The sequence below is a fragment of the Schistosoma haematobium genome, chromosome ZW (assembly GCF_000699445.3).
Source record: "Schistosoma haematobium chromosome ZW, whole genome shotgun sequence".
In the NCBI taxonomy this organism is placed as follows: Eukaryota; Metazoa; Platyhelminthes; class Trematoda; order Strigeidida; family Schistosomatidae; genus Schistosoma; species Schistosoma haematobium.
In genome coordinates, this window is record NC_067195.1 from 39,210,275 (window position 1) to 39,237,177 (window position 26,903).

At 34.5% G+C, this 26,903-nt stretch overlaps 1 protein-coding gene across 3 annotated transcripts in view; it reads right to left on the reverse strand.

Annotated features, from left to right (window-relative positions):
- Positions 1-1,385: 1,385 nt before the first annotated feature.
- The window catches only part of L3MBTL4_1 (Lethal(3)malignant brain tumor-like protein 4), a 34,919-nt gene continuing 9,401 nt past the window's right edge, over positions 1,386-26,903 (reverse strand). For 2 of the 3 annotated variants that reach the window (XM_051211335.1, XM_051211334.1), the window contains exons 4-10: positions 26,123-26,488; positions 23,996-24,233; positions 20,925-21,013; positions 18,841-19,087; positions 16,925-17,657; positions 11,333-12,602; positions 5,407-7,036 (exon numbers count right to left, since the gene is read on the reverse strand). In XM_051211335.1, the coding sequence (XP_051071382.1) occupies positions 6,740-7,036; positions 11,333-12,602; positions 16,925-17,657; positions 18,841-19,087; positions 20,925-21,013; positions 23,996-24,233; positions 26,123-26,488 (3,240 nt within the window). In that variant the 3' untranslated portion in view covers positions 5,407-6,739. Of the gene's footprint in view, positions 17,658-18,840; positions 21,014-23,995; positions 26,489-26,903 lie in introns of all 3 variants that reach the window. The other variant, XM_051211333.1, reaches the window with a different exon arrangement.

Genomic DNA, 26,903 nt, shown 5'->3' on the forward strand with positions numbered 1-26,903 from the left:
CAAGATCCTAAAACACGACACAGCGAGCACCAACCAAGTCACAATGAAAGAGGCGGAAGCATTTACGTACCTGCTCAGCACCATTGATAAACAAGGTGCATATGATGCAGATGTGAAGGCTCGGATTGCCAAAACAAGGGTAGCATTCCTACTATACATCTGGAACTCAAGACAACCGTCACCCGAGACCGAAGTTAGAATTTCTAACACAAGCGTTAAGACAGCTTCACTACACGGAACTGGAACTCGAAGAACTACTACAACGAACATCAACATTAATCGGTTGCGGCAGAGAACAAAATCAGCTTTCAGGTGAAGAGGGGATTAGGAAAACTCTGGATAGGACACACATTGTAGGAATCATCAGACTGCATCACAAGGTAAGCCCTAACTTGGAATCCTCAAGGCGAAAAAACAGTAAAACCAGGAAACACATTGCTCCGGGAATTAGAGCCGGACATCGAAAGAATGAATAGCAGTCTGGAACGACTATGAAGAATGGCTCTGGATGGAGTTTGTTAGAGACTCCCAGTTGGTGGCCTACGCTGCATGAGTGGTAACAGACTTCAGTAAATAATTACCAAAACTAAATGAGAAGGCTTACAACATAATTACTTATAAATGATCAGATAGTCCCAGATAACAATATAAAGTTGATCACCTTGTCTAGGTGAATTATCTGCATATTCAGAATATTCCGTTCACTTTTAGATCTGAATTATTATGAGGCTTTCCAATCATCATGTGATCTGCCTTGTTTTGAAGGGCATGTAAATAAATACGGTATAATTCTCCTTCAGGACCACCCATTACGACGACAACTGAATTGGGATATAAAATAGACAGAATCTGGTCAGTCACGATGTTGATGAGGAAAGGGTACAACCAGTTGATTAGTATGACACTAGCTCCACTGAAGATATAAAACGAATATATTTTCTTAACATACATCGTTATTTTTGATAAGTACTTTAAGATTCAAATAATTCTCAGTCGACGATATCTCACCCTTAATTCCAACCGATATACTGGGTCTATTCGGAATTACTAAACAAATAGAATGTTCGCGACGACTTGGCTTTCCTGAAGAATATTCAAATGTCTATGAAGTGATTTACAGAGATTTGGCTTCAACGTTAACAACAGACTAGTAGTAGTAAATGATTAAGTTACTCAACCCCTAAAATCCATTATTTTTCTTCTATTATATAGAGTATGTAGCGTGTGAAAATTAACATTATTTAAATGTGAGAATTTGAATCGACACTGAAATCATCAATCAGAACGATCAGATTACCTGTTAGTTCTATCTTATGAACGACACTGCAAATCATTGCGCACGACGAAATTTTTGTTAGACAGTTAATAACTAACTTAAAAGTTATCTCGTATGTCAATCAGAATTTTTGAATAACATAAGGAAGTAGCACGTGAAAACTTCCAGATATCTAACCAAAAGGTGAACTACATGAAAATGAATCCCATGTTGACAATAAGAAAAGTGTGACAACTGTTAACCCTTTATGTTATGTAAATTTCTTACTTAACAGAAAACAAACAATCTCAATAAGTTAAATTTAATTGTTTTAATATAACTTAACAATGCTTCGGAAAAATAGGCGGTGGGACACTTTATAGCCCCTCAATTTACTACCATAATCTGTAAAATCACTGCAAGTTATCGAAACCCCGTTAAATTTCGCCTTACGCATCAGGAAATAAAAGTGACAATAATCCACACATTTCAATCATAAAAACGTAACTACTGATAACTATGCAGTCTGTTTTAACACTCGACACTATTGCTTTAAATGTCAGCTACACAGAAACCACGGTTCAGTTTGATTTGGGAATCACAACAGTCAGATGAGTCTAAGGAAATGCCCTTCGAAAACACGAGTAGTCGGTCAGTCACAAGCTACGTAGAACCTGATACATATGTGCATTGGCTGAAGTCACCACTAGCATAGTGAGATACGTGATCAAGATAAATCCAAGAAAAGCAGAATTGGTAAAAGCACTGATTGTTGTACAAAACATTAGGCACGGAGAAAGAAAACTAGAAGTATCGGCACATTTTGGGACTCCGGATTTAAATAAAGACAAAGACAGAATGCACCTCATCCATCTCATTAACCATTGGTCATGATTATTAACCGGATACCAACTGGGTAATCTGCACCTTCGTACACGATTTAGAAAAAGTCAGAAACTTAGTGAACTGATGACACGTCGTGGTTTGCCTTCCCCTACCTTTCTTCTAGTCTCCTAACCACAAAACGTCGGTGTGGGCGGTGGCTAGGCAAATGCAACATATATCCAAACCAGCTTGCTATTATTACTTAGTGCTCTGCATCTAACCTCAGCATTACTCATTCAATGGTCCCAATATAAACAGGCAGTGTTTCGAGGACACCTATGGTCAAATACTTGTTATCTACGATTATTCTTTGGTTTCAAAGGTCATGTCTCACAGTCATAAGGTAGAACCAAGTGAACTGATGTCAGTATACTCGTTTTTGGTTTGCAAACGGATATCTCGCCTACGCCACAAATGATCCAAGCTGGCAATGGTTAATCGGGTTTCCTGAATTCGTGCCATGATCTCGCCAAACTCCAACCCACTAGAGCTGGTGAGACCTTCAAAATAGGTGAAATGGTCGGTCCGCTCAGCTACTTTACTTCATATAACTAATTCAGGGGCCGAAGCAGACCAGTTCTGAAGCAATATTTTTCATTTATATGCAGAAAAATATACGCACCTTAATATGTAAGAGTTGACATAGAAATTAAAAGCACAAAACCAATTTGGTTGCCACTTGATAAATCCTAGCCATCAGCACAGGCTTTGAACATAAAAACGGACATTTTGCAAGTGATAATACGAGAGAAAATGATCGGAATCAAGATGGCCGATTTCTATTAGGAGCGATTGGTTTATTGCTAATCGTATCCAAGCTGTTGTAATTGTTTAGTTCCTAATGATAATTTGAAAGTGATCTTGAAATCTATAGAATATAAGTTATCAGCCAATCACAAACTAGCTTGTAGACATTTTTAAGAAACCTGAAAAATATACTAATGAGGAGAAGTACGAATGTGCAGTATTAGAATGTCATATCTTTACACGCAAAAAGTTGAATTGTCCAAGAAATGTCCTCAGGCTGTGGAAAAACTTTGACATAACAGTATAAAAGAACTCGTCCTGACTTTAATCACTAATGCAGCAGCTAATTTCGCTGTTTCCCTCACGACTTTCATCATCTAACCACGAAACAACAAATTTACTAACAAACGTAGGATCCAGACAATGGGATGTATAACACTGAATGAGAAAACCAGAAAAAAACTACTGCGTATCACCTGACACTATTTCATAGAATCTTTGAAGTGGCAACATCTAATTATTTTCAATACAGTGAAAAGACGCCCAAGAACACGTTACCTGTCCAATAAATACGTAAAGTGGGCTCCTGTTTTTAGTTGTGGATATAGATAGGAGGGCTGGTAATTAAATTATACTTAGACGCCTACTATATTAAATCAATCCGAACTTGGTAGGGTGTCTATGTTTAGCTACTACGCACTAACGTTGAAACTACTATTATTTAGACTCTTGATGTTAGTTTCATCTTGCTGTGTCGAGGCGGTATGGCAACCGATGGAAACGCACAGTTGTGCCATGCCCCGTATTGATTTTGGTTGACTAAATCGGTACATGACTGTTAACCCGCAACAATCCACTACTGTCTACTATAAATATTTTACAATTCTTTGGCGGTAATTATCCCCTATTCTTGTAATTATATTGTGGAGGCAAGATCTTAAAGATCGAAGGATATGGAGAAGATGAAACAGGAAGTGACGAGGCAGCTGACGGGTAAACTACAATTGTGTGACCAACAAATGCATTAAAGCTCTGTTTGTGGTTATATCTACTTGATTGCCAGATACCTGATGATCTTGAAAATAACAACAAACATATATTATAAACACAACTTATTAGAAGTGCTCCAAACAACTAAGGGTTTGAAAGAACGTGATAACCAAAGGCTTATAAGAAACTGATTATAATAACTAACAAGATATCTGTAAATGAAATTAGTAATGTAATCATGCCTAGAGTACCCACAAAGTTATTTGACGGGTAATATATTTTGATAAATCAACCTCATCAAAAGTGTGTGAGTGAATAACGTAATTCGTACGCCTAAATCATCGTTGATCTACACTACTCAATATGGAGTGTATGGGGATTTTCTCTCAAATCTTTTCATTCTTGCATAATCAGGTTAACAAGCCAAGGAGGTTGTAGCAGCCACCAAAAGCCAATAAAATACTGAGAATTAGATTAGACAATGTACTATAACCTACTTACGAAACAATACAACACGTGAGAACACAATCAGATGTTTACCTCCCAATTTCTTTAAAGATGAGATATTCAGACAACCACACTGAAGTAAGTGGTTGCGACAGGTAACAGTAAACTGAATTTCGTGAACCTATGGTTCAGGGATCGTGTATAGTTAACTGAATATAGTTTCAACACACTGTTACCATTATCTGGAGTGTAACGCCGTATGATCCACTCAAGTATTTTTCAATTTGAAGTAGACTACCGACTTTGACGTTGAAATTGTCTACTAAATCCGAGCCCGTCTTTTTGAAGTCTAAGAAGTTCCTTGTAATACTTATGTTTTATTTCAACCCATCTGCGGTTGACGAAGAGACAGAAGTGCGTTCTGATCTTTTCGAGTTCTTGCTGTGCCTATGAGATCAATAGAATATAAGAGATTATCAACAGAAATCTTGTTAAGTGCTTGTCTTGACTTCAAATTTAGTGCCATAACTACACCGGTGTAGTCCTGAGTAATTGATGTTGCGTCGCCAGATGAACGAATGTTATGATTTGTTTCTCTCTCCATATTGGTTAGGTGAAGTCAAGCGGATGACCATAATAGGATTCTGTACGAGTGTTTCGGAGAGAGTATACATCAATAGCATAAGATCCTATAGTCTTAGCTAGTGAAAACTTACCGCTCTCCAACCGAACTGGCTGGGGTGGTTGGAGATTAAAAAAAGGAATGTTCTAGCCAATATGGATAGACTTGGCTATCACGATATGCAAGACTAACTTCCATATCAAGGTGGAATTTCATACAATGATCTCATTCAAAGTATTAGAACTATATATTGAGTTTAGTTTACCAATAGTATTTACGTTATCTTTAATATTTTGTTCGTATTTTCATTAATTTTTGTTCGATCAGTCGATCTGAAGTGTGACTTTGGTTGATGCAATTCTATATGCCTTGTTGAAGATTATAAATTTGTAACTTGTCTTAATATTCTTAATTTAAAAAATTCAGGTGATAAACGCCAGTACAATTCAGAAGAAACATATTCCAAAGCGAACATTTATTATCAAAACATCATTTGTATGGTTCAGAAGATCCATATTTGTAAATAAACTTGATAAACATCATCGAGAAGAAATTGCTACTTGTTCGGAAGGGATATTGTTATAATAGTAATAGGATGAGGAACAAGTATTTCAGGTACAAAGATTTTGAAGAGTGTGCACTCGTTATTTCCTGCATAGATGTCAAAAGAATCAAAAGGAATGCATAAATACGCTGGCCTGAGTAATTGCATGAATATATTTCAACATTCTACTTTTGGGTCTAGTTAATTCTCTGGAATATCTTGAACATTTTTTATTCAGGATAGAAAAAAGTGGGTGACTAAAAAACGCCGCAAATAGAGGGGAGTTCTATCCAGAAGTCAAAGAGCCAACAATCATGACTAAGAAAAAACGTCAATAAAAAATTGTACGAAATAACATACATTTTGTTTACAATCACTTGCACGTAACTACGTGTCGTAAGTCACAGATTCAATCATAATTTAGCAAGAATACATTCATTCAAAGTAGTGGTCACTAAGATACATATTCGTACACAAAATCCAACTACAGAAATTTTTAAATTCACTAAATAGTCAATAAAAACACTACTAGGGGTTATTTAAAAATAGGCCAGATTTGTTCTACGAAGTCAATTAGCAAATTTAATGGTAATATCATAATAACACTAACAAGAACAGTGATGTAGTTGATCATAAAAAGTATTGTACAACGTTAAACGTTGGATTATTAATTATACAAAATATTAAATGAAATCCAATCTTTAGTCATGATATCAAAACAATAGATGATAAGTTACCCAATAGAAAAGATTGATAAACAAGATTCTTACTTTGCGGTATGCAACCCATAATGGAAAATATATATGTATATATCAAGGGAAATTTTAGACAAAATATATTTATTTCAGAATCCGAACTGCAGATTTTCACAGTTGGTTTTATACTGTAAGGCACTATTGTAAATATGGCGAAATTCAATCGCTAATGACAATAGCAATAATAATATTATTAATAATAATATCAACTAGGAAGATGATTCTGAATTACGGTTCTTGTGAAACTAAGCATACACACATCGACTGAGATATAATTGGACTACTACCATTTACAGGCAGACGATACATAAACAGTGGAAAAGGCAAAAAAACCGAAAGCCCAAAGTAAAAATATGAAACGGTCAATTCTTTATCGTTCTTCCCTTTGTGAAACAAGTTTAGGATGAATTTTCAACAAACAACAAGTGTAGGAATGTAGGAGAGGGTGCATTTTGATCACTGAACGACAGTGAACTAGTGTTATACGAATAGCTTCACCCGGTATTAGATGATGAAGTGTCTACACTGGAACCGTTCACTACAGATTGCGAATCACTAGTAACAGATGAACCGATACCAACCTGTGACGACAAACTGTTAGTAAAACATGATACAGCTGCAGCGACAGCATTTGCATGCTCTGGACCAAGTTCTGAAATTGGCGTTGCAAGTAGGCTTTTACGTAAAGCTTGAATAGCAGTAGATACTTTTACAGCAGGACCCAGTTTCATACCTAATATATGCATCAGATCGTGTTGTTCAAGGCACAATAAAGCAGCTCCATCTATTTCCTAAAAAAGCAATGAGAATAACATGGTAAGTATGGGCTTTAATATTCTAAGAGTACCAGAATATATGGATACTTAATTATGTGAAAAAACGTTCCCCTATAACACAGTGAAATTTTTGTTCGATTATATATCAACTCCTGTATTCTCAGACTATTTGATGACTGTGATGTTGGAATCACGTCAAATCCAGCAGCTTAACAGGACTTCCAGAACATGTAACTAAATGTATTAATGGAGGACACTGTTGATTACCAGTTTTTTTAAGGGAACTAGAAGTAGCTCTGTCGGATGCCTCAACCAATGAAGAACGGTTGATATACTTAAAAGGGTAGTGTACACGGGTCGCTGATGCTAATGCGATTTAATGCTGCAAAACCCTCCCATTCTCGATAGCTTATGCAAAGTGAGATGAGCACTCAAACAGGGGTGAGAGACTGTTAGAGATCTAAAACCTAAAAACAATCAGATGTTATATATAGTGGGACACCTTAATTAAACAACGAACAAATGGAAAGATGACATGGGTGGTCGAGTCTGTAACTGCAAATCAAGTTGATGCTGTAAGAAATAGGTAGTAGCAGATCTAAAGATGTAAGTGTGGATTTTACTGGTGAAATGTCTCGTAAAACTAAAAAATATATCTATTTTGCTATAACATAACACTAGTGTTTTAACATTGGTTTTATTCAATTGTACATCTAGTGCTTGTAATAAAATTGGCAGGAGTAACAATTATTATTTATTGTATACCTTTGGTGAAGCTAGAGTTTACTCAGTATTCTGACTTTATAACTGGTTCCATTACACCAACCGTCTGTTTAATTGGATTGATGTCACACCTTGATCTGACCATTCCCAGTTTCTTCAACCTACTTCTTTGTAAGCCAATGATTAAATGTCGGGTTAAGCAGAGGTAAGGCATTCATATTGAATGTCATAGCCAAACCCGTCGATGAAGGAACGTAGTCTCATAAATAGAATGAGCCTTTCCATCTAGTATCAGTAGAGCGATCAACGCGTTTCACTTCTCCACTCCCTACCGTTAAACTAGACACAGACCAATGTTGGATAAATATTTAGCACATGAAGGGTGAGAAACGGATTCAAAACATGCTTTCGTTGTTACTTAAAGTGAATAGAAGACTCTGTATTTGTCAGTCTTTACGAAACAAGAGGATTCCATTTGTGTATTCCAGATCGACAAATGAATTTTCTGACAGGAAGTTAGTCCCTAAAAAGTCAGATAAAGAAAGCACTACTGGGAAATATCTACAAAAAAACCAAACAGAAATGAGATAGGTTGTCTTGATGAATACCACTTGACAGAGTCAGTTCAAAAAATAGCCACAATTTTCAATTTGATTAACAGTGTCCGAGCAAAGAGGCTGTAGAAGGTTTATGTGCCCCATAATAGTACGTCTTAAAATAACAGACTACCGTAAGATCTCTCGACTAATGGAATAAAGTTATGGGAAATTATAGATAAGTATCTCTATGTTGTTTGATGAGTCTATGTAACTGTTAAGTGTTATCTATCGCTGCTGCCTTCTTCATTTCCAGTCACTTAGATTGACGATCAAGCTAAAGAACAAAACAATTCTTACCGTGGAAGACTCAATATATTTTTCATCTAAAAATCCCGTACAGTAATTGGAAAGAAAAGAGGCTTTATCTATAAATATTTTGAAACTACAAACTTTCATTATCATAAGTATTTGTACTCTTTAGTAGTTGATTAGCAAGACCGAATTAATTAAGAAACTTGGAAATTATTAAATGGATGCTTGAACATTGATTACGTTGGCATCAGGATCAAACACTTAGCAATATAATCCAGATAGCATATTTCCCACAAGTTACAACTTTTCACTGAACACTTCAGCAAAGGAAAGTGTTTTGATTGAGATTTGAACACAACGAGTACATCTAGTCGACAAGACCTGGATTTTACTACTAGTTACTAACAAATATGTAATCACTCTCTCTGTTATTAGTACATAGAGTTGTTTTCCGACAGTAACAAACAGAAAAACTATCACACAAATATACGTAACTGAAATATTTAGACTCTAAAAAAAATATTGTGGTACATAGCGTATTTAAGACTACTGAATAAAAATGTTAAGACTGATGTCGTAAACTATGTCAATGCATGATGATAAGAAATGAGTATACATTTTACAGCAAACATTAAACTCGACTGATGACCAACACTTATTGCGGATTGGAAAATGTGAGTGACGGATGATGACAATGAAAGTGAAGATGGGAAGACAATGAGGACTAGATGTAGAAGTTAACGTACCACCAGTCCTGAATTCAATCCGTTCCACAAATTATCTATGGTAAATCTGCTTGATTACACGAATAAAGGTAGAGCATTGTGACCACAGTGAAATGATTATCATATTTATAAAGCGAAATCAGTAGACTTTTGTTAGAGAAATGAAAAGTTAGAAAACTAACCACGTTAATAGAAATGTGATTTTCTAATCAAAAGGTAAAAGAACAAAGCACACTGAAGTAAAATAAGAACTCGTTTTTGCACACATCATACTTGAAAAAATAAATTTTAAAGAAGGAACAACTAAAAACCAAGAAAATCTTTGCGTATTAGCTTCTGAGAACGATATCTATTACATCTAAATTAGCATGGTATTGTAAGCCAATTTAAGCGGAATCTAGTAAACAAACAGTATGAACCACATCCTCATGATTATTTTTTAATCACCTCCCATCACATTTCGGCAGAGAACGAACTGAGAGATCACTTCATTTCATCACTCTAGTAAAAAGAGCGAATGTAATTGTCAAAGATTGGAAAGTTTATGTAAGAAAAGTCTGGTGTGAGGCTAGTTTCTAAAAACGGGAAACACCCAACTTATCAATAAAAGGAATATGAAATGCCTATTTTAATATAATTAATTCAAAAATTGCTTTTTGCTTCGAAATTGCTGCGATATATCTCCTCTATGGAAACAAATTACCCTTCAAACCCACAACATACTACTACGCTTATGAAAAAATCGATAATCGGTTAAATCAAAAAATAGTTGACAAAGGGCAATATATAATTGTCTATCACTAAAATTAGTGACTTAATTTCAAAAAGTCACTAACGATTCGAGTCACTCACTGATGTTAGAAATATACTTATTGTTGGCTTTTAACTCATTACACACTAGAGATCTAGAAAGCATCAACCAGTTCTCAGGTACACGCTGGAGAAGTATGTACGATAAGTCTGTTTAGTCTCAAACAAAAGAGAAATTAAGAGAATTAACTTATGTGGGACTCGGCTTCTAATCAATAGGTCATTGATTCCAAACCCATACTATCTACTTCAAGTTTCGGCAGCCGAGTATATGAACGTGGAGAATGAATTACACTACTATTATTTCTACTTTTATGAGACCAATGTAACTCAGTAATCAATTACATCTTTGTGGATTAGGTTTTAAACCATGGCTAATTGATGGAAAAACCACATAGCGACTTGAACTAAATTAGACAGAAATTAGAACTTGCGACAGAATCAGTATGGCCAAAGGTCTAAAGCACTGGAAAAAAGCTTCATCATTTTACAAGAACATTGTTAAGGTATAGTAAGTTAACTGCAAGACAAAGAATTCATGAAGAACAATACTATTTGAAGCAATAATAAATTGATTATGACAAAACAAACACACCTAGTTTGGATTTTATTTCAAATGGTGAAGATTGTTCCCACTATCTCTTTTTTATTTTTATCCCCAAGGCAATGTTGGCAATCTTCACCTTTTAGTTTAATTTTTCCCACTAATCTGCTGCGAATCAAAGCAGTAACACAGCTTTTAAATTTTCCAGTTTAGACGGTCAACAGCAACAAAAAGAAAGATAACTGAAATTTCTCATTTGTATGACTTATAACTACTAAGTCTACGTCGCTTCTCAACATCTGCTGAATAAGGCTTTGCATTTTATAGAAGAAAAAAGATGATGAATTGATTGACCTGAGTAAAAATAAGAGTCTTTCTAATAACATTGTAAGTACCAAAATCTAAAATGAACCACAGTATTTTTTGCAAACTTGTTGTCTACGGAGACGACGCATATCAAATAATTCAAAAAAATATTGACGATTTTCTATTCATAACTGCGGTACAATAAATATTCCGAAATGATCGTTCAAAGAAACAAATTTGATAAATCTAAACAACGAGCTGAGTAGAATCTTGGTAGTGATATTGATTACATGAAATAAAATGAAAGATGAGTCAATAACCAGAAATCAAGTAAAAAAAGTATTTGACTTACATTTTCAATGAATTTACAAGCGAATTGCTTGCATCCTGGCAGTGTAGAAATAAAATTAGCTACAACATTTGGATTCCACGAGTGAGGTCCAGGAAGGCCAGCAACTTTGGCTGCACGGATAGCCGCCCCTGCCTGTGGTAATAAACGACCCATTAAATCAAAGTCCCTCAACGAGGGATTATTCAAGCTACTGACGGTAGCATTTATATAACTTGAAGAGGATAGATCAAAAGATGGTAATAGACATGATGACCTTGCTGTATCAATATAGAATGGAGAAGATAAGACAGGATTAGGACATATAGGAGGCATGAATGACCCGTTAGTCACATCAGGATACCATCCAGTATTTGATGTCTCGATCAAAGATTGAGGAGGAAGACTGTTACTAGCGTTGATGATCATACCTGAGGTATTCATAACCGTTAGGTGCTGAGTGCGATTAGAACACAGGTCAACAGGAGTGATTTCTTGAGTCAACCTGGCATGTATAGGATAGCCCGTAGTCGGATCATTTATTGCAGCTAAGGTAGAAGTGTGCTGCCCAGGAATTTCATAACCAGAAGATGATCTTAAGCGGTCTACATCCATGTAACCCATGTTAGTATTGATGCAAGCATTAGTTAAAACACTGTCAGCGGGACTTGGTTCTGAACTGCATGTGACAGACTTAAGTACATCGATGTTTTTGAGGTTATTAGATTCCATATTATGGGGGAGGTAACTATCACTTTGACAATCCGTTGGTGGGTGAGAACTGGTAGTTACATTCATACTGCTACAAAGTGACAATGTAGATGTAATCGATAACGAAGAAATCGGAACTGCAGCAGATGAAAGAGTATGATGTTGAGTTGATACACTAGCTGGATATGAGTGTCGTCCAGTAGACGTAGTATATGATTGTGGTAGAGATGTCAAGGAAGTGAAATGAACAGGACGTGACTGTTGTAAGGATGGATGGAGAACATGTACAGAAGTGTATTTCCTAGGCCGACCTCGTTTACGTTTAATAGGTATAGGGGATATGCCAAGATTCTTTGTATATTCATCAGATTGGTCAGCAGTATGAGACAGAAGGTTGGAAGGAGACACGCTGTCCGGGTTAGGTTCTAATTTGCTTAATTTCTGTGGTCTAACTGAGTCATTAGAATTCATGTTTGATTTTGTGCTTGAAGACGCAACATTAATAGAGGATTCATTTGATAAGACTATTACATTGGCTGCGATTTCAGAAGATAAATTTGAGTTTTCACATTGAGGCACGGCACTAATATTAAGAATTTTGAAAAAGGAAAAGTGAGGGTCATGTTTATTTATGCACAGTACCGGAAAGCAATGTATAAATGTAAACATCCTGAGAACTAACAAAAACATAGTCTGGCAAGAAAATTTATCGACAACACAGTTAGATGAAGCCAAATTAAGTTAAGATGGTGGGCAAATATTTTACTTACTTCTCAACAAGCCTAGTACAATCAAACAGGCTATTAACATTAACGTGAATAGAAATTTAACAGGGATATTTTATTTGACAATTAATTAACTACAAAAAGGAAATTAGCGGAAGAGATATATTATAAAAATGAATACCAACTATGGGGTTAGATACGTATACTGAAACAAAAAAGTGCGACTGCATTATTTCGATATGTTCTGAATATTTAAACTACATCAGAAAACCTTTAATTTAAAATAAATGGTATTGAACATTGAACTCAGACACAGAAACAATTAACAAGTAAAGCAATAGCACAATAATCATAAATGAATATTAAAGTGATTGTCGTAATTATCGAGAATATGGATTTTCGACTTTTTATTAGTTAACAGTAGAATATACTTTTTGGGAAAGAAATCATGGTGAATGAAGAGTCCATACATGACCAGGTTAAAATATGAAGACCAGCTTCCAATGTCCAGATGTAGAAAATGAAGGAAAATGTACAAATGAAAATGGCCAGTCATTGTGTTAAGAATATCATTCTCATTGAAATTCCCCACATTAAACATTGAAGCGAGAAAATGAGGAAAAAGTTTCCACTCACAAACGAGATACGAAAAAAACAGAGAAGTCTGGCAAACGATTTACTGTGTTGTCTGATGCATTAAAAAAGAATTCGAAGACAACCACTTAATAGTAAAACTATCAAACAAAAATGAACTCACTATAGAGCAATAAACAACCCTTCTTGGTTCATGGTTATAATACGATAAAAGTTCACGTACATACTGTGTTATTGAAACGACCGTTGATTGAGACACAGGTAACTATCTTACAGTTATCACATAGCAAACATACGTTGAAGTGACCAATATTTATTATTGACTATTCTACTACTGGCTGGAAAACTCATACGATTATGACGCACAACATATACATAATAAATACAGAAATCAAAGTTGGATTATTCAGCTTGCAAAGTGAAAAGTAATTTGAGTGAAATGTGAACCCTAAATACGTTGGAGTCATGTACAAGAATTCTCAGAAATAATCCACGAAAACAAAACCACAGGTTTCTCACAACACATAAAAAGAGTTTGAATACTGCTGCTGTTAACATTAAAAAGTCACACAACTATTTTAGGCGTGGGAAATTATCCATTGTCTCCTTTGTAGCAGTAAGTAAAAACCGACTAAGTTTATTCATTCATGGTGACTTATACAAAGAGATTAGTTCAACACGAAAAGTTATTCAACAGGCAACAGTTCAAAACATTTACTCGCCTACTGCTAACATATTAGATGAAACAATCAGGAGGATGAGATCAAATAACTCACCATAAAGAACGACCCCGTCTATTTAGTAAACATTCGTCTGGTGACTCTGACCGAAGAATGGCAATCTTATGACTGTCTCACACCCATGACCAGAAAAACAATCCCAGTCCCTTTATGGTACATTCCCTGTTTGTGCAAGATAAAGATAGCAACCAACAACTATATTATGGAGAGTAATTTATGTTTCGGTGATTATCATGCATCAGAAAGGTAGACTAATTTCAGATGTCATTCTCAATAAGATGGCATGCATTTATTTGTATACTTAATTTCATATTCGTTTTTTGACGGCGAAGTAGCACTGACGCTCACACAAAACATATTATGCTGTATTTTTCTGAAACACAGTGGCATCAAAGCATACTTTACTTATCCTCTGTAACCCAGTATCTTATGGAAAAATACTGTTTGTCAACTGGGAAAATTATAATCGCGTTTGGAAACAAAGGGAGTTACACTCTTATATACTCTATACAATATTCATCAAACTAAGTTTACTTCTGTACTATAATAATTATTATTTGTAAGGATTACCGTTATCTGGTTGATGTTACGGACTGCAATTGATCAGTTTCATATCAGTATCCTAAGTAGATGGTCTCGATATTGCCGTCCATTTACAAGTTTCAATTGATATTTGATAGTGGTTAGTAATGGAATCTAGAATGTGTGTTTGGCAATATCTAGCACTCGTCAGTTGGATGTACCGGGATCGTATTCTTGATCCTCACACTGACGCTTGGACTGTTAGATTGAAGAGGAAGACACTAAGTTGAAGGAATATCCAGCTGACAAATCATAAATAGGACGAAACAGATACGTAAATCGTACTGCTATACAGTATCCACATTCAATAATAACTGCTATCTTAAGCCTTTAGGCTATCGATTTCGTGCAGAGTACAAGGACTATTAAATTGCAAAATGTTGAATAGATGAAGTGTTTGAAAAATTCTGTAGTCATAAAGCGAAAGTGTTTCGTTTGAGGATAATTTTGATTGAGTAAGAAAGTGTTGAGCTAATGAAAAACTTGCTCTTTCCCTTATATATATATATATATACTCTAGAAGAGCATTGCATGAGAAGCGGCATAACAGACTAGTAAAAATTGTGTGAGAAAAAGTGAATAAAACCATACTCTAAAATCTATTTGTACGATTGATAGTGACGAAGAATACAGTTATCTTGCCTACATAATATTTGACATTCATAGTATTAGATAAAAATGATCAAAAAGAATACAATGTTCCAATGGATTCAGTCGTTTGTTGCATTGACGTAAATTTTAAAATGAGGAAAGTATACTTTCTAAAAGTACAGAAAATATCCAATAAAAACAACCAAACATGATCCAGTAAAGACATCAATAAGTATGAGCCAAAAGGTTTGAGAAAACCGAACACAAACATTTGGTCCTCAAGTTTTAAATTTCACTAGAGATATAACTGATAAATATTGTCACATACGTAAGCCATATAGCAAATCAATCTCGGTACTTGAAAGACGATTACGAAGACAAATGTATACGATATTATTTGAAGACAGACTTTTATCAACATTTTATGCATGTAAAAAATCGTACGATTTGGTAAATACATAACTCGATGAACAATCGTAATTCAATAAGTTTAAGAGAATTATTCATGAGTCAGTCAACTCATATGTTAAATGAATGTACTCAAAACAAAGAAAATTAACGACGATGATTTACATTATGAATTAGGTAAGTATAATGAAACTCCACTAGATTTACATTGTTCTGAGGAATAAAATAACCGGGATTTACATTATGAGTTTATGTTGAGAAGAGAATACAGAAAAATAGAAAACAATTGTGATGTTTTGTGACTACATTAAAAACACACGAGCTAAATTATCAGGGTCAATAACGATTGACAAAACATTCTTCAAGAACAGGTTTAAAATAATTTATTTTGAAACGCTATCAATAAAGTGTACTAAATTGGAATAATTCACTTATTTAAAGAAAGGATTTATTATAAGATGTCAGGCAATCACATCGCTGCAGATACATAAGCTAAAATATGTTCAGAATATACACAAAATCTTGGTTTAATGCATCACCTGCTTTATTATGTGTAATTAGTTGACAAAAAATTATTCACACTGAAATGAATGTAAAACATTTCGATTTGGTTGATATTTTAATCTTCATAATCTTTATACGGAAAATAAAGCGGAAAACATTAACGATCTGAGTGTTAGTGCTACCCAGATTTTTCATGAGTAGAAGCTGAACTTGCGAATTATTAAACAAAGTGGAAAGCGCAGGAAAATGATTTTTCTGTTGCCCAATATAAACACAGCACCCAAATATAACTCCAGAGTACTTTTGACGCTATGGATGGAAGTTGATAACAAAGGATCGTTAGAAATGTAGATACAAGATACAAAAGGCAAAATTCTATTGGTCAGTTGGCGATGGATAATCTTTTACTTGACAACTGATCATGAAGGTGACTTCAAATTATTGGGACAATAATAGACTATTAATTACTAGAAACAATGTAATTAAGAAAGTATGTAGTAAGCTTTCTATTACATCAACCACGTCTATGTTTAAATAAACTGACAACTTTTTAGTATAGGATTTCATATGTAAATTAGACCAGTGAAGCAAAACTTCGTAATCTTTGAGTGAGAGATGCAAAATAATAAAAATTCAGATATCTCATCAGTCCCTTTTTAAGTAATGGGTTAAGAGTTCAAAAAAGGATGAGAAGCATGAGATAGAACAGTGTTAAAAGATTACGCGAAAAACGAACAAATCATCAGGAAAAAATAACCTACCCAATAGCGATTGCTGGAGAAAAGGAGTTTGAAATTTCAGTTCTTAAAGGCACTTCTTTAGGTGAGAAACCAGGCAACTTTTCAAGTGTTAAGTTTAAAGGCAACACATTAGATTGAGGGGATTCATTTGGGAGTGAACTCTGGACAGAAACAGCTGGGCTACTGGTTGAATGGAGGTTGCTTATCACAGGTGAAAAACCAGGTGAAGTTGTGACAACGCTATCCGCAATAGAAAATTGCAGTGTAACTGAATTACCTGATACAGAGTCTGGAACTTTGGTATCTAAATATGGACATGCTATGAGAGAATAAGATGTAACAACAGTGGGTGTGTTATTTGAAGAGAATTCACTTTTGACAGTAGAATCCGGAGAAAGACGTTGACCTGAGTTACGATTAGGAGGATTGTAAGCAGAAACCGAGGCCATTGTAGCACTAGAATCGGGGTTTTCTGAATCAACAGAAAAAGGAGAACTGGACGTTAATATATTAGTTGAACTTAGACGTTCGTGTGCTCTAATAGCATCTTTCTTAAGATTACTATCAGCATATGGGCATCCCGAAATGCGCTGATGGGAAAAATAACGAGGTCCTTTGATATGCCCGTAGCCTTTGCAACCGGGAGTTGGGCACCCACCAAATGGGTTGGCAGTCCCACTACAGCTGAGTGAACTGGCAGAAGAATTAGAATAAGAATCCATTAAATTTCCATTTAAATCCAATTCAGAATCATCTATAAAAATAAAATAAATGAATCAGATATTATGATTTTAAATGAGTTATTATTTAGAGACTTCTTCTCAAGGTCAACGAAACAGAACAAAGATATAGAATTTACAAAGAAAACATTGAAAAAACTCTTAGAAAGGTTATGATGAAACCAAAAAAATACCAAAAATTAACACAATATAAAATGCTTCCCTGTTTAAGTCCACTGAATAAAGACACCATTTCGATATTCATCTCAAGAAATAATTCGTCAACAAAAGCTGAATAGGTATAAAAAAGGCATAACGAAAAAATTAAACAGAAGTAAGTAGTAATAAAATTAATGTCAAGTTTTCATCTTTATTTTTCACATAAGGATTAGTTCTGTGGCACCAGGGAAATGAGATTCTATCTAACAGAATATAAAAACGTCCGTCTTTTTTTAATTAGTGGAAAATTATGTGAGGGGAGGAAAAGAGTGAAAGGTATTTGGCATTTAATTGATAGAAAAAAGTTGAAGATATTGAAAAAATTATTCTGGACAAACAATATGATGACCTTCACAAAAGTTGCTTTTAAAAAATTGAAACATAAACCACTAATCTAGTCCAGTGGGAAAAAAGTGAATACGCTAGATCAAGTTCCTGTAATAAGTAATAATTGTCTTGGAAAGGGAAGATTAGATAATATCGTAAGGACCGTCCTGGGGTTAGGCTTAGTCGCGACTAAGATATCAACAGATGCATGGAAAATTAAAATGTTATGTTAATATAAACAGGAGTCAAAATCGGTCGTAATATATATATATATATATATATATATATATGTCTTGTTTTATGGTCAATTTTAAACTATTTTTCCAATTTAGAATTTACAAGCTAGCAACAAATAAGAAATGTTAGGCTTTTACTAGGTGGTGGTTAGCGAATCACACGATAAGGTTTTACAATGATAAGAAACAACAGTTAGAGATCTACCAATGAAAACACGATAAAAGTTGGAGAAAAATAAAATTTTTATAATCAATACATTTAATAATTCGTTTATCCTTTTTCCTGATACACAACGTACCTATACCGATTTAGGAGTGTGGGTTTTTAAAATTTTTTAGGATGGTTTCGATTATAGTTTGCTTTGATTTTAAAGTGATGTGAAGTTTAGCTCTCAAAACACTGATAATAATTATTAGTCGAAAATTAGAAACTTACATCCCGGTGGGACTTGTAGAGGATGTCCAGAAGCATGACAATAACCAACAGGAAATAAATCAAGGGACGACACCTCTATACGTATGTTGTATTTATCAGGCCAACCATCATATCCTAGGGTGAGAAATCCAGGAGGGGTGTTATCTACAACATTGGCAACGCGAACCAATGAAGGGCACCGTTTATCCACAGCCTCTAGACGTTGGTTTATTAGAAACTGTTGGGATGATTTAGCGAATTTGGTTATCTACATTGTAGATAATAAAAATACTATTAAAAAGTAATGATACTCTTGTATAAACATTTTAAAAATAGGGGCCAGAAATACTCATCCTCCCTCTTAGTTCACCATCATAAAAGTCAGATTATTGGAGATTAACATTAATAAAATATATCAAGTAGAATGTTTTGTGTTTTTTGCGTATACGATCTATGTAACAAAAGACAGACTAGTAAAAAAAAGCTTAGTGAATAAAGTAATCGCTAGATTTTAATTTAACTGATAAATTAACAGTAAACGAACAAGTGATGGTTGAATGAGAGAAATTTTGAGGTTATTTTCAGCTCATGACTATTGCATTCCCACTGATCTTGAGACTGAGGAAAGCTAGTAATCCATTGATTTATAGATAAATGTACAGGGATAGATTGGATAATGCTCCTCTGCTGAAGGCTTTATTCCCATATGATGGACTATAAGATACAGAAGAAAACTACTCTTTGGATTCATGGTATTGTTTGTTTCAATTAATAGTATTGAAACTATGAAACTTGATAATCTATCAAATTTCACGCTATTTCCACAGAGTCTTTAACTGATTTAGTACGAGAAAAACCGTGAATCAGACAACGCAAGTAGGAAAACGGTGATAAGGATTTATTTGACTACCAAAATAAATCAAAAGAATACATGAATACACAACTTTTACGATTTATTTAGCCAGATTGTCATTCATATAAGCATAGATTGAACTGAGTAGTATAACACCAATTAATCAATTACCTACTTTGTAAACAATTATTTACAATTAAATACAATTAGACGTTTATAACCAGCAGATATAACCAATTCACAAAGTTATGTGATTACATGTCACAGAAGATTGGAAATCTCACGTGTCATTCGCACTCCAATCGATTTACATACTGCTCACCATATCACTTTATATAACATAAAGGTGATGATACAGATACAAATAGGAATTATTTCCTTTCGTAACACGTATTACGTCATGAAACCCTATTTTTCGTACATGATTATTTTTCTGAAAAACTTCAACGAGACAGTTAGTACAAATATAATATATATTGACAGGACAGGTAAAGTTTACTTTGACGACCCTATAAGACAAACAACACCAAAAAATATACATCGAAAAACATGAAGGAAGCCCCAGTAATAACAGAGAAGTTTCACGATAAATGAGAAATGAAGAGTTCATAGATCGTATAATAACGAAATTCATAACTCACGAAACATGTGGACAAGTATAGAGAATGTCTGATCAGGTGATACAGAAAACCATAAATACAAAAACACGATTATCGGCAATTTAATTTCTGTTGTTTGATCAAATCAGTGCGAAAGGTATTTTTTTGTATCTTTTGGATCTAAGTAATCATGTACGTTTTTCATGATAGATTTAATTATCAAGGTAGTTTGTAAAGACTTATTTCATCCGTAGATTGGGTTTGTCACGAGCTGGTATTGACTAAAAAAGGTTGAACCGGTTATTTATTCTGTCCTTGTTTGAGGCTTTAACTGATTTCAGTTCGTAATGATAACTAATTTTATAACGTGTTAAACAATATCTAGTAAACATCCTATACTAGTACAGAATAATAGATGATATATGTAACTGACTTGATTAGCTTCGTTCAACCAACCAATAAAAGCTAGAAACCAAAATACAATACGATCCACGCATTTTTACTTAAACACATGTGTACCAATAATGCATTTTACAGTTAGATTATAATTTTACAATCAGACTAATTAGAATTTTATGAGCATTTAACAAATAAACCAGACCAAGAACCTAAGGATATGAATCAAAAGCGAATTTAGAACTGACCAATATTACCTCATCAAATGCTTCTTTAGGTACAGGCTTTGAATTTGTCTCTTTCAGGTAAAGTTTCCAACTAAAGCCATTACGATGGTTGCTCCAATCTATCAAGAAAATGAAATGTTATAGATAAAAAAAAGTTCTATAGTTACTTAGTGCTCCTAAACTGGTGAGACTAAGTTTTTCCTTAGGCTTGGGTTTAAGTTCATGTTTATTATCTGCAGAAATATTTTTGACGCCTGTTTCTACGAAATAAAAAACCAATTAAGGTTATTTGTCATAAAAGAATTATGACCATTAATGCAAAGCCATCTAATGGACACGACATAAACCTCATCGCATTATATATCTAAATAGATTAACAAGAGCTGAAGCATAAATTGAATATGCTTCATGTGTACACTTCTTAACGGCTTTGATCCATGAATATCCCAAAACCAATCGTTTGATATGGTGAAAAACTATTTCTAGGATGTAAATATGTCTACGGAAATGTTTGTCAAACGTAAAACTCTCAGTTCACTATAATGGTTTATGAAATCCGTATTGAAAATAAAATAAATCTAAGTCTTCTTTTAACATTCTCCCCTAAAGTTGATAGGTTCATTAAAATTAGAATTTGATACATGAATACCAGCTTAAATCTCTAATTAGCCTGCACATATAATGAAAAAAGGAAATTACCACACAAAGAATAAAATTTCTACAGAACGGCACTGTGCTGCTATTATTAACCTAACTGTATAAGAATATTCGAATCCACTGACTTCGTTAATTATGGAAAAAATTCAGTATACTGGTAACCACCACTTGGACTGCAGTTGTTCTTATCTGAATTAGACGTATCGATAAAACAAGAACGGGATTTAAAAGTTTGCAGACAGGAACCTATATGGTCTTGAGTGGTTGAGTTTTAGCAACTGACTGTGATTCATAGTGCTCCACTGATTGTATACATAAAAAGTGGTCCAAAAGTTTTTTTTCTTTTCCTATCATCCGCTTCTACTTGGTACTGGGACAAGAACATATCAAAGATGAACATCGGACTCGATTTGTGCAGATGACTGGATTTAAATTTAGGTATGACACAAAAAAGTCATTTTATTTTTTCGTGAAATTAGTAAGGTTCTTAGAAATTAGGCCTCACACTCAGGTCTTAGTTGATTGGAGGGTGAGTAAACTATGAATTCATTTCCGCTAATCGCCCATGTCATTTTACCGTGTTTATTTAGTGTTTACATTTTGTATATAAGCATGTTATTTTATTGCATGATATTCTAGTCACCTAACTAGTACTTTTGTCTTTGGTTTCCAATCATTTGAATCAATAATACGTTCTTGTGAGCATCCATCACTCGACCACATTACATAATTGTATTCATTTGTCGATTAGGATTTCATTCATCGGTTCGGACAATCGAAAATTTTATTCAGTAATCATTAAAAACCGCCTCTATAACAGAAACTTAATTATTGTTAACATGTAAACACGAAGTTTAAGCTTAGTGAACTGTGTACATTTATTAGGATGCAATGGTATAGATCCCAACATTCTACACACATACCAGACACATCGTTTATTCTCGCTAAACGTTTACTAGGTCAGTATATTTACAATTCTTTCGCTTAGCATTCTTACCTACTATTTACAGTTGTATAGACAAAAACTAGTACGTTCCAAGGAATTTGATGATTTTCAAAAGACTCGTAATGTAATTAGGTATTCATTAAATTAAATTTGTCAGTAACAATGAAGTTAAGATATAGTAGTTAGCCGCAGAAACAAATTCAGTCTTATTAGATGATCTGTTCTGTGGTGATTGAATAAAGTTCCGCATGTGTTGGTGGTTATTTAAAATCAACCATGTAAAGCGTTTTAACTTGTTTCCACGTTCACCAAATTAACACTCAAAACTTCAGTCTCTTTAGAGAATCGCCAGATGAACAGCATCAGTGTAGAATCTCAGTATAGAGGTTTGTACAATCTACTCCTAGTAAATGGATCAAGGGTTTCTATCACGAGATTCAAATTGTTAAATGGTATCATCACCTCAACCACTACAGTATGATTTCTAGCTTTATATATGGTATTGTCAAGCATTACATCATCTGTACAGGAGCCGTGAAAGCTCATATTTTGTCACCTGACATAAAATAATGATTTCACAGGTTGAAATCATGAGTCGATTGAAGCTAGACCACCATGGAAAACCTGGAAGCACTAGACGGCCGTTTCGTCCTAGTATGGGACTCCTCAGCAGTGCGCATCAACCAGGTCTGTCGTGAGATAGTAACTCACTGAAGACAATGGTGTACGGTGGCGCAACTTCGTGGATTGGTTGAAGTTAGACATTAACACCGTTGGATGCCGGCTCAGTGGTCTAGTGGTTAAGTGCTCGCGCGCGAAGCCAGTAGGTCCTGGGTTCGAGCCCTGCGTGGTGCGGGAACGTGGGTGCGCACTGCTGAGGAGTCCCGTACTAGGACGAAACGGCCGTCCAGTGCTTCCAAGTTTTCCATGGTGGTCTAGCTTCAATCGACTCATGATTTCAACCTGTGAAACTTCTAAAAACTCTCCAAAAACCCATTCTGATAATAAAATAATGATATTGAATTGGATAAAATTTAGTCATCAAATAGCTCAGTGCCTTGTTTTTTTTCAGCTACAAATAAACAATTGAATTTATGTTGCTTTCTTAATAAGTTGATGGTACAAAATAATACATTTACGAATGACAGCCTTATGGTACGGCTATCAAGAATGTTCGTTTCAACTTCTTATATATTGCTGTACTAAGGAGGTTTAGGAGAAAAGATTAAACAGGGACGGTGAAGTGTAGGATTTTCAAAAAATATAACTTCTAAACTAAGAAATCTGAGTGGTCAGTGGTTCGCAATTTACCTTAGTAACACGGGTCATAGCACAAATTAGGAAGGAACGAATCGAGAGAAGAAATTTGTTTTCAATTAGTTTTTCATTATGGCTCTACGCTTATATATATATATATATATATATATATATATATATATATATATACCGAATATCAAAATGCGAATTTTCACTAAATTTACAAATTAGCAATACATACCACTGGGGATTGATAAAACTTGTTCATGATCCTCGCAATACCCAACAGGACGTAAAAGCTCAGATGATATGTGAGCCCACTGATCAAACCCTGAGTCCCAACCATCAAAATGAATCAATATATAATCACCGATACAGTCTTTTATAGTGGCAACGCAGGCCAAAGAGGGATTCCGTTTATCTATAGCCTCAAGTTTAAGTCCAACAGCAAACATATGCGGTGGAGATGCATCAACAGGCTAAAATATAAGAAAAACTTCAAATCAACAAACTACGTTGATGAAGAACAAGATAAAACTGGAAAATGTGTACTCGCTTGTAATTCAGCAACTGAATTTAGGTACTGTTTATTATCTATTTTGCAGTCAGTAGGTTTTATAAGCAGTTAGTATATGAAGTATTCCAACAGCACTCAGCATAGGGGAAATACACAAAGTGTATTGGATCCCATTGAGAATGTAAAATTAAAGATCATTTGCAACTACATTTACTCATTCAGAAAGTATCGGCTTAATAATATATATATATATATATATATACCGATGAACATAAGTAAGATTAAAATATAGTTCATTGTTAGTTGTAGTTACTCAAATTTTTGAGGCCTAACGCAGGTTGGTAAGGCGTTTTCATCTCAACGTCTTCAGAGTACAGTTGCCTTTGATGAAACCAGTGATTATCTTAGATCCAATAAACAAAACCCGTCAATACATTAATTTGGATATGTGACGGTAATGGTGTATTTTAGGACTACCTTAGCAACAATATGTATAGCCAGCTTTTCACACCTTTAGCATCGGTGCAAATGAGGCTAACGCATTCAGGTAATACCATACTAATAGCTTTGTGGTTTAAAACACGTAAGCCAGACCAAGAAAATTGTATACTAACTACTAAATTTAAGACACGTTACAACTATGAATTTTTGTGTGGTAATATTTTAAATGATCACACTGGAGGGCAAAGAAGCCCTAAGGCCATATGCCAGCTATTTAGACTTACTAGGTATATTACGAACGAGAAAGCATTTACTTGAATTTCAGGTAACAAGATTCATTTATTATTTAAATGACACAATTGGATTCGGTATGTAAAATGGGATGTTTAAGTGAATAAATATTAATTGATTTTTGACTAATGTTTCACCTTTGATGAATCATTTTAACTGACAATTAACCTATAATCACGGCTAAATATTTTTTTGCATACGAATGATAATTTTAATTTTTCAAAATGTACTTATAGGTAAACGCAAAGTTGTTTCATTTTTTTAAATGTAACAAGCTCGGGTCTGGAGGTCATTACAATGAGTGAATTACTGGTTTATCTCAGTTGTTTAGGTACTCAATTAAATCGCTTGATTTGTCAGAAAAAAACTATTAGATTTATTCATTCATTAGGTACTTAGGTATGAACCATACTAAGTAGGAGGAACGGGGTTCGGACATGGAACTTAGTAGTCGTGGGCCAAACACCCTAACCACTAAGCCACCGTTTCAGTAGACACTATGTTATTTTAAGAGCTGTCATATCATAACAGTTACCGGATCTACGTAGTCTCTCTATGTAAGAAAACAATGAGTGGGGAAATAACTACAATACCCAGTCAGTCAAACATGAGCAACATACATATGCACATCGGTTCAAGTTCTTAGACCATATTAGTACAATAAAAGGAAGCTATCACGACGAATCCTAGAGTAGTAAGAGTAGTAATGGTATCAGCGAAAGTAGAAAACATCAGAGATAGATAATATAATTCGATTAAAAAGGAATGGATTCGCGTAATAAAAAAGTGTAAAATAATTTTGAAATTCGAGATGTGAGAGGAGACAAAAATTGAATGCACCTGAGCAAGTGCGACTGATTCTAAGCTATCCCACTCAGGATGTAACTTCAGGATTAATGTAATCGACATTTAATCACTGAGTCAAAGGACTGAATCCCGATAAATCTTCTTCCGTTTGAACGATCGGACTTCCACACAAGTGACGCTGTAAGTCGAGAGCATAAACCTGTTTTTGGTAAGGTACGTCTTACTCAAATTTATGGTGTAAACAACAAAACCGAACAAACTGGTTTCAAAAATTCATGTTTATGGTAGCATAACTTTGACATCACAGCTTACAGAATCCCATGGTACTTTAAATGAATGGCGAGGAACTGGTTTGGCTCCAAGTTTAGCCAAAAAGCTTGTCCAATTAAATGGATGATAAGATTCTTCGAGATATTCCTTGGGGGGTTGAAGTTGACGGTTGTTATGTGCACACCATCCAACAGGAAACAAAAAAGGAGAGTCTATTGTCGTCCAGAAGTCATACTTCTCCGGGTAACTAGCAAAATGAAGCTTGACACGCCGTCCTATCAATTCAGAAACGCAGAGAACACAAATTAAGCTTTCATTATGAGGATCAATACCCTCTAAATACTGACCAGGCTTGAAATTTCCCTCAGGGGCTACATTTTGTCCAGGAAGAATTGATGGTGATGGGACCTTGTTAAAAAGTAATAAGAATGAGTGAAAACATGAAACACACATACGAAATCGGTTAATAATCAGTAATATTTTATTAACTGGACTGAATGATTAGGACTAGATGTTGATAAACAAGTGGTGATCTTAATCCAATTTAAGTATACCTAAAGAAGTGAATAAACAGATTAGTGACTGGATGGAAATGCAACCTGAATCCTACATTCTACTAACTCACTCTTAATGGCTTTATGGAACTGATACATATAGAACAAAGATAATCAGACAATACTATACCAGATGAAGACAATAATAATCACCAACAAGAATGGTTGGTCAAATTAACATGTCGCAGAAAAGAAACAATAATTCAAGATTACTATACTTCTAAATAGCACAAGATTTTTCGGTTCCAGGAACCTACGAAAAGGTCTTT